At 41.5% G+C, this 9497-nt stretch overlaps 1 protein-coding gene across 1 annotated transcript; it reads right to left on the bottom strand.

Annotated features, from left to right (window-relative positions):
* Positions 1-356: 356 nt before the first annotated feature.
* LOC112563788 (retinol dehydrogenase 7-like) lies at positions 357-6815 on the bottom strand. The gene is made up of 6 exons (XM_025238118.1): positions 6519-6815; positions 4545-4707; positions 3264-3428; positions 2633-2891; positions 2195-2358; positions 357-1192 (listed from the first exon to the last, which is right to left on the bottom strand). The coding sequence occupies exons 1-6, from the start codon at positions 6537-6539 to the stop codon at positions 981-983; spliced, it is 984 nt and encodes a 327-aa protein (XP_025093903.1). The 5' UTR covers positions 6540-6815; the 3' UTR covers positions 357-980.
* Between the last annotated feature and the right edge of the window lie 2682 nt (positions 6816-9497).

The raw sequence follows: 9497 nt of genomic DNA, 5'->3' as shown, positions 1-9497 counted from the left end.
CACTCACTCAAAGCATCAGAAGGATTCTATTGGTTTGCTGCTGGGTGGATGTAGACAATAAATATTCTTTCTGGTAGACATAAGCCACTAGTGTATGTACGATCATATTTGCTAGTACTACAGAAGGGACGCAGGCCAACGACTATGCGCCCGGTGTGTGTGTGTGATCTCTAAGTATTGTCTTTAAATGCCATATAAAGTCACAAATTAGATATCACCCAACGGGTCAAAAAGAACTTATCAGTATTACATTATACAAAATTATGTGCATTCATCAGGACATATCTGTGCGCGCGTGCAAGAGAGACTACAGTCGTAGCAAAGACAATGGTAGTAAGCATTTAGACATATAGAAGAACGAACGAATTGTTTATTGAGCAAATCCTTTTGTTTGTTTCAATGGAGAAATTAAATGAAATAAAACAGAATCAGCAATATTTACAATAGTATTATCTATGCATACTAACATTTCTTTATCTTTCCGACAAAGTATTCATTCATTTCTGTTTTGAAATACTTGATACAGATATCTAGAGATTTGCTTGATGGTTGTTTCGGAGTTATCTATGAAAATTCGTGTCATTCAATGAGAGCTCTGTTCATAAGGTATTGTAAACTTTAAAACATCAATTTTAGATGCATCATTGTCATAGGCAGGACAATCAAACAACACGTGACACATAGGAGAGGGGTCAGTGACAGTTCTCAATGTTCACAACATGTCCATGCGAGCGATGCACAAACAGTTAAAAGCTCCGAGTGACGTCCTTCAGACATAAAAGCAATAATAAAATGTCATGTCACATCAAAACAATAAAACACACTTTACTGCGGAAGACAGACTAGTTCAAGGTGATAAACTGGAGTTTGAATTTGCAAAGTTTTTTGTCAAGTATGCAACATTTACATGGAGACCAAACAGAGTGTCTATCTGACAAATATTTTACTATGAAGTATCAAAGTAGACTAGGTCTTTGCTATTAGTGTGCAGCTGACTCTAATAATTTGATGAGAATCCAGTCGGTGAGGGGCGTAGGCAAGTTCCACAGCAGGCGGTAGAACAGACGCACGTCACTGCCCACCAACTGCCTTGTCGGCGGGAACCGTGACGTCAGAGCCAAGACGTAGGCGTCCACCACCAGGTGCAGCTTCGGCGAAATGCGAGACCAAACATTGGTGGCCATCTTTTGAACTGAAAAATAAGGGGAAAGTGAGACACTTATGCAGAGAATGGGTTATTTTTTTGTGTTTCTTTATTAGCCAGTGGCGTAGGAACCAAGGGGACAGATTGCGAGAGGAAAGAATATCTTTTCATTCCTGGCAGAATGCTTGAGATACAATTCTTCAGAAAGTATAAAAATGTAGAGAGGGAGAGAAGTAAAAATGACAAATCTTTTTTTACGAGGGTAACAAAATAAGCAAAAGTTAGAGACATCTAGCCCTTTGATCTAAAGAAAGAAAAAAAAAGAAGACTGTGGGTAGGGTTTTTGGGAGCAGGGAAACTAACTTGCAAATCTTGAATGTGATTAATATGATTTTAAAGTTTATCCTATTCTCAATATTACATAATTTCTTGTGATTGTGTTATCGGTGTGAGTCATTTTCAATGAGTTTTGTTGTTTGAGTGTTGCTTTGCCGTTTAATCTGAAAGCATCATATGTTGTAATGTCACCACCGACTATGCATGGCTGCACTCATGCACTTTTTTCGTAATGCGCCAGTGCGAACGTATTTCACTGTCAGCATGGAGTTTCTCCACCACCTTCACAGACGAGCATCTTCTTACCCCACTGTTAGTCTCTTGTCGAGAAGCTCTGCCTCTACCGCCATCTTCTGTCGACTACGATTAATGGCAAGAATGGCGGGTTATATGGTGGATGTATGTACTAGCACAGTCGGTTGCGTGAGCTTTGCCCTTAGCCGGTTCTTATTTATTTCGCGTTCACGAATAAGCAGACCGTTTAATACATTCAAAAGCGGTTAATGAAGACGAAAATCCATTATTTCTATATCGCATATATACTTATTTTTTAATGCATTTTATTCTTACGACAGCTTTTATTTTATTTATCTCCTTAATATTTAAACTCCATCATCAAAAAACTCTTTTAGCAGGGTACTAAAAAAAACTGCCTGATAAATTGTTCGACATCAGAGAAAAGGGGAAAAAAAAGAACAAACATCCCGAACTCACATGCTTCCAATGTAAATTCTGGGTAATGCCGTCTGATGTCAACGGGTGTGGCATCGTAGGATTTCTTAAAAGATTTTAAAAGTCTCTCTTGTCCAAGGATGTCTGTTCTGAAGTATCCAGGTTCTATAATGCAAACTTGTACACCCTGTCTGTACACCTCCCTCCTGTCAAAATAATCGGTTAAAACATGACAGCTATCGTTGTTCTGAGCATATCTAAGATCAGATATATTTGTTAGGTGTACATTTTAAAGACCACATATGGAAATGCGTTTTAAAGATTTATATAAAGGTTCAGTATCTCAAGGTCATAAGGGTTTGAAAAACTTTCTTAAGTCTGTTTCACATAACAAATATGGGAACTGCTTATCAGCATCAATATTTCTAAATCTCTCTCTCTCTCTGCCGCCAGTCAGAGTATCTGAGAACACAGACGTACCGAAGACAGTCGGAGAAAGCCTCCACGCCATATTTAGACACGCAGTAAGGAGAAGGCGCAATGGCGATTCTTCCCAAAGTACTCGCGGTGTTCACAACACGTCCTCGCGCGCGACGCACGAGCGGAAGGAAGGTCCGAGTGACGTCAATCAGGCCGAAGAGGTTGACCGCCAGACATGCCTGATACCCATCACGTGACACCCACTCGCTGGGAGCGACAGGACCACTGATGCCCGCATTGTTTACAACACCCCACAGACCTTCCGACAGCGAGAATGTCACCATGAGAAACCACATTTATTTATTTTTACTTCAGGTACATCTGGTTGTTTAATTTGTTTTATGTAATCAACTTTGTTTATGTTTATATATGTGTGAGCGTGCGTGCGTGTTTGTTTTAAGATATAAATCTACGGGACAGATCCTGCAGGTTTACTGTAATAAAACTTAAAGGAATCTTACCACTGTTTGAAAAACCACTATGGAACAAAACTCCTACCTTCGCACTTTTCAAATTGAAGCAGCGCAAGAGGTGAGCAATTTAAGAAACAAAAAAACATATTACGTAATCATCACCCAGATGAGCACGTCACGGGGACAAACTGCTTTCCGGAGTGATATCTGACCCTGACCTTGACCCTCCGGCAGTCTGGCGGCCACAAAGTCTCTGGCGGCGCTGATACTCTTCTCGTCTGTGACGTCAAGCACCAGCGTGGTGACGCGAGAAGAGCTCGCTGCCTGCAGTTTCTCCGCCCCTTGTGACGTCAGACAGGCGGCAAACACTCGGAACCCTAACACTGCGAGCAACAGGATAAATACATGAGGTGCTGATTTTTATTTTATGGATGATGACAATGATGATGATGGATTGATGATGATTGATGGATGATTATGGACGATGGATGATGATGATGCAGAAAAAGCAATGTAAGCATTTTTTCACGGTGTGGCTAATTAAAGGGAGGTAACAGTTTAGACGAGAACTCCGGTCCATGCTTATCTCCCTTCGATACCTTTCCTCATTACTTTGCAGACATTACTGCAACTCCTTGCTCCTAACATCCTTTCCCATAATGCTAGTCCTTTTTCACACCCTTCCTTTTGCAATACCATGTTACTCTCAGATCTTGTTCTTGTTATCTGGTTCCTCTTTGTGTTTTCTGTATTTCATTTTATTTTTCGTACGGTTGTTTATTTTTTTATAGTTTATATGTTGTTGGGTTTGTTTTTTTTTCCTGTCCCTCGTATGTTGTCCATGTTTCGTTCTTGTAAAAAGCATACTTCCTAGGAGTGTATGTATGTATGCGCTTTAAAAATTTTGCATATTATTATTATAATAAAATATACCTCCTACTTGAGTATTTCCCCTAACACAGCCCACACAATGCTAGTTATTTTTCACCCCACTGTCGCCACCCCCTATTTCGCTTATTACTAGTTTCCTACTTATCTTCCTCTGCAGAATCACATTTTAAGTTGGTTTTTTTTTTTTTTTTTTTTTGGTGGGTGGGGGTTACTTATTTCCTCTTTGCGTTTTCTATATTTGTCTTTTATTCGTCATCGGTAATGTTGTTTATTCTTCGGTCTCTTGTATGATGTCCATGTTCTCCATGTCTCGTTGTTCTCCTTACGGGTGTGAGTATGCGCTATACAAATCTTTCATTTATTATCATCATTACCTAGGAAGAATACTAGGCGCTCCTAGCCCAGGTTCGATGGTAAGTGGAATACGACTTGCATTTTAGATGACCGCTGCCGTACTTAGCTGACTGCTAGTATTTCAGCTGATTGCTCGCTATGGAGCCAGCACCTAGCGAGGTGTTGTACACCTCTCCGCAAGAGTCAGAGAACAGTAAACATGCCGTCGGGCATTCTCACTGAAAATGTTTTGAGGAGACAAATGGTATACAAACCGTCGAGGCGCTTAACGAGGAGACAACCGAAGCCTGTGTCACAACCTGTCACAAGCACGTGCTTCTTGTCGTAGTTGCTGACACGCATGCGTGACCTCAGCCACGTCACCAGCTGGTAAATTAACACTACAGCAAGAAGCAGCCCAGCGACGCAGCAGCAATCCTGCAAAAAATACAATAAATAACCAAACAAATATCTGTCTGTGGGTGGGTATAAACTTTGCTTGGATACTTGCGCTTGTTTACTCGTTTAAACGGTTTTGAAGTAAACAAGATTTTGCGTCGTTCATTAATTCATTCGTTTTATGACTAAAACCGGTCGTCGGTGGGAGAACACGGATATTCGCGGCAGCTAAGAGGCCAGCCACTCACCCCTGTCTTAGATAATAATGAGAAGGTCATTCAAACCAGTCCACTCCTTCCCCTTTGTAAGATGTTCTTTCTCAGACATTTTTATCAACTTTTATAAATGGTTGGTTCTAGTAGCGCATGTTTTCTTTCTATCCCTCTACTGGAGTCTGACGGTAGGTTGCGTGGTCTTTGTTGACCTCTACCGACCCGGCAAGTTGTTTCTTTTACAGAGAATATCTGTAGTCCTGTCTTTGGGCTTGTACACTATAGATAGCGCCCTCTTTCTCTCGAAGTAAACCACAGTCCTTGTGTCGATCTGGTCTTTCATTTCGGCAAACCTTCGCCCGCGGATGCCGTGCTATCATTATTTTTTTTTCTGCAGAGGTTTACTCCCGTATAGCCTTTATCTCTCCAGCGATTGCCCACAAGGCATTTTCGGGTACAAGTGACAATTGATGCGCATCGTAGATGCTTTCATTATTACAACTTAGAGTTAGTGAGAGCAAAAAAAATGCTGCAGAACAGAACGAGACTTTTTAATTATTAAAAAAAAGTAATTCAATGACACTAGTTGATATGTAACAGCATGAATGAGTGCTGTTAAAAGTAACCATGTCATGTAACAAGGTCAGGCACACTAGATAAGCAGCACACCTCATTTTTTTTAAGTGTGTTTATCTATTTACCCAGCCAGGTAATCGCGAAAAGAACAGTGAATCTCGCCTTTTATCTACAACTCTACTTCAGTCCTCATTTAAATTTGGCCTGAAAATGTACCCTCTTAGTAGTTGTGTATCCTCTACTTGGTGCATGTGTTCCACTCTACTTGGCGCATGCATATCCTCTACTTGCAAAAGCATTTCTTAACAATATCCTAACAGGTTAGAACACTTTAGCAGTCAGTAAAGACTGTCAACTCCAGGAATTGTTCGTCCTTCTGTGTGTATATAGATATTTTACACATTTTCTCGAATGAAGTAGCAGTTACTAAGCACATGCTTTGTCGTTTAAGTGACAGTTGTTTTGATCCATTTCGTCAGTTTAGTGTGAAATCAAGGTGGAGGGTAAACAAACCGAACCCCTTTGTCAGCACAAAATGCTCTGGCCAAGTGTTGTGCACTGATATAGTAAGCCACCCCTTGTCAGATAATAGTCTGAAACGCCTCTAACCTGGTACACTATACTAAAAAAAAAACTGCAAGACGTTTTCACTGCCACGGCTTCTATGCACGGTCTTGTCACCAAAAATGCAAAATAATTTATGACTAGAAGAAAACATATTTTTTAAAAAATAAACAATAAAAATGTGTACCCGGATCTCTAGCTTTCTTTAATGTTACTGCGCGGTTACATTAAGTTTCATTGGCATTTCCCCTACACGTCCACACATTCTCTGAGTGCGAGCAGGTACTTTATGCATTCACAGACAGGTTCGTGTGGTCAGGCATCAAATCTCACCTCCGTTATGTTAATATTAAGTAAGTACACGAGTAACCCAGCAGAGGTCACAAACGGCGAACTTTCAACCTGGGAAGTCGCTATACTTCGGTACACCTGGGTAATGCGGCAGTCTAAAACAGTCGTAAAAATATGGAATGGGGGGGAAAAAACTGTCCAACTCACCATTGCCGGGAGCTTGCTCATTCAGCCTCGATCGACTTTAATCTGCAAGCCACAAAGAAATCAGCAAAGGGAAAGGTGAACCACGTGACAAACACAATTTTAACCCGGCCCCATGTCACGAATGTAGGAATTATTTATTACGAAGCCACTACGAACAGGGCCATATACTGAAAAAAAATCAACTAAGGTGAATAAATTCTGCACTTTAAGTACAGTCCATTTTCAACAGACTGAATCTTTATGGTCCTAGTAAAACGCCACAATCCGGTGTTTACCATCCTGCCGCGCCCTTCGCCCTTTCGCCAGGTTCAGGGTCACGCCCCATTGTCGACCCTTACTGCATGTGACGGGTAGCGCTGATCTTGCGTAGCTCATAATAGGCAGACTGACAGCTGTAACTTCTTTAACAGAGGGGTGATTGAGGGGAAAGGGGGAAATGGAGTTACCAGGAAAAAAAACCCTGATGACCAACCCTACAAAACAGGTGTCACAGATGGTGTCCATAGACGAGATCTGAACCCAAGGCCTCTTGTTGCAGTGTTGACAAGCGAGTGCTTTAATCACTGTGCGAAACGAAAGCTTAAAAATTTTGATGCTATAATAGTTTATGGAATCAAAGTTAAATAAAAGTAATTTACGTTATTTAGAATAGTGTGAAAAAAAATGTTCTTGATTTAAAGTACATAATTGTGAAGAAAAATGTTTATACCTTTGAGCAGGGCCGTGCTTAGGGGCAGGCGGACGAGGCATCTGCCTAGGGCCCCGCGCTTCAAGGGGCCCCGCGCTTTTGATTGATATGTGACTTTAGATCCCAACTAAAACCGTGTGATCGTGGCGTGAGGGCCCCGCACATGCCCTTTGCCTCGGGCCCCGCGGGGGCTAAGAACTGGCCTGCCTTTGAGTATCTTCTTGCTACATAGTACTAAGTTTCACTTGATATTTTTCTTCAAATTAGAAGTCCACCAATATGCTTGCAATAAGGAATATAAATGGATATAGATATTACATGGCTATGTTTATCAGTATTATTAAACAATGGCCTAAGAAGATGCCTGGTTCTGACGTGGGGGTGGGTGGCAAACTCCATGCTGAGAGTGAACATAAAATCTGTTAAATCTTTTTTCTGTTAATTGTTAGAGCTTGAAAACACTTGTGTCTGGGGCCCAAGCTCGCAAGCCATTGTCTTCTAATTTCACGATTTCAGGGTGAAGAATATAATGGTCTATGAGATAAATAATAGTAAGTTATAAATTCCTGGATATGGTGGGGGTCTCTGGCGTAGGCAGCTGCGATAGTTTCTGAATTCGTGTTACAGAAACACAGAGTACATGCATACAGTCATCTTTGGTGGCTGGCCGGAAACAGTATCGAAGGACTTTGTGCTGTGCACAGTGGTGTCTTTTCATCACATGTAGGATCTGGTCCTTGCCAGCGTCGAGCCGGAACAGAAGGAGCGGAAGTAATGGCCGCTCGTTCAAAATGAAAGCGCCACCACCAATACCATCCTCTCTCTTTTTTTCTTCATTTCACTACAGTGATGCCCGTACTTTTACTCTATTCCAGATAAATTACAGAAACATATTTTCCTCAGAATTAACAAAGTTTCTTTTCTTTTCATTTTTGCCGCACACCCGACACCGAAAGAAACTCCGTTGTTGTATGACTTAACTTTTGCTGCGCCTTAGAATGCTGTTGTCCTGTAATGAGCTAATGCCTGCGGCTGCGGCTTCAGTTCGGATACTGGCACACATCACACATTTTTTCAGACTGTGACATATCAAGTACAATAATATGGGAATAATTTACTGACAATAATTTGTGTGCCATTTGCGTGCCTCTCTCGTTAGGCCTAATATAAAATGTGAGTCCATAGTCCATAGGGTTAATGTGAAGAATTCTGGCTGACTGCTTATCGTCAGCCACGCACGTGCTGTTGACTTTGCCATAGACCTCCTCATGGGACACGAGAGAGAGAGAGCAGATACTTCAAGGTCATCGTTTCGACGCCCAGACGATCACTGAATGATGGAATGATAGGGCAGATCGCTGACTGAATGGGATGATATCAACAAGAAACCCAACTTGTGATTATCTGAGATCCAGCGATTGGAGTCAGCTCCCACAGAAAGGTTCCTAACCTCATTTTCAGGCCTTGGGCAGGCGCCATGGACCATGACGACCCTCATGAATAACCCGTGCACCCACCCTCTGTCGGGATCAGGGTCGGTATTCTCTCCTGGTAGTAAGTCGATGGCGACTTCTATAGAACACCATAGGAAATATCATTGACAGTTCTATTTTTTTTTTTTTTTTTTTTTTTTTTTTTTTTTAATGGTTCAGCCAGTGCCGTCATGATTTCTCCATTTTCATGTGAGACTAGTTCATTCCTTTACGCCTGCAAGACAGTTATCTCCCTGTCCATGTCGGCGTCCTCCAAATTACTCTGAAGTTGTGTCTTTCTGGCTCACATGGCTAAACTAGACCAGTTTGTGATTCACGTTTGTGGGAGGGATTCCTGGGTGTCTGACGTTTGTGATACATTGGTGGGAACAAGAAGTAATTATCACGAGTGAGTTACTTAGAACACTCAGGTAAACAGACCTCGACAAAGAGTGCAATGATGGATGGCTGGATTTATCAGTTCCGCATTTGAAGTGAATTTGACTGCAAAGGCACCATAGTAGCAGCTCCTCCTATCTGGGAGGTTTCATCAGCACGCTTCTATTACCGTCTTTCTACAGCTGTAATAAGACTTTGCAGACACATTTTCGTGCAGCTGTGATGAGCCTTTGCTGGTACATTTTTATAAAGCAGACACTGGGGCAATACATGACTTTGTTAATAAATGCAGTGTTTTCTGCTTGTTTTTTTAAGCCACAGTATACTAAGGCCCTTCTTAACTGAGCAAATATCGAATATTTGACAAAGTTTGGCAAGGTTGTGTGTGAAGGTCACAGAAAATTAATGGGTTGATTGATA

The sequence above is a fragment of the Pomacea canaliculata genome, linkage group LG5 (genome assembly GCF_003073045.1).
Source record: "Pomacea canaliculata isolate SZHN2017 linkage group LG5, ASM307304v1, whole genome shotgun sequence".
Lineage (NCBI taxonomy): Eukaryota > Metazoa > Mollusca > Gastropoda > Architaenioglossa > Ampullariidae > Pomacea > Pomacea canaliculata.
Note: the sequence above shows the minus strand (reverse complement) of the source record. Positions and strands in the feature narration are given on the sequence as shown.

What these genes read in the sequence shown, in the direction of transcription:
- LOC112563788 (XM_025238118.1), bottom strand. Translation starts at nt 6,539, where the DNA reads ATGAGCAAGCTCCCGGCAATG. An exon ending in CAGACTGCCGGAGGGTCAAG is followed by an intron (nt 2,892 to 3,263) that starts GTCAGGGTCAGA and finishes CGCTGTCGGAAG; the next exon opens with GTCTGTGGGGTGTTGTAAAC. An exon ending in GCTTTCTCCGACTGTCTTCG is followed by an intron (nt 2,359 to 2,632) that starts GTACGTCTGTGT and finishes TTATTTTGACAG; the next exon opens with GAGGGAGGTGTACAGACAGG.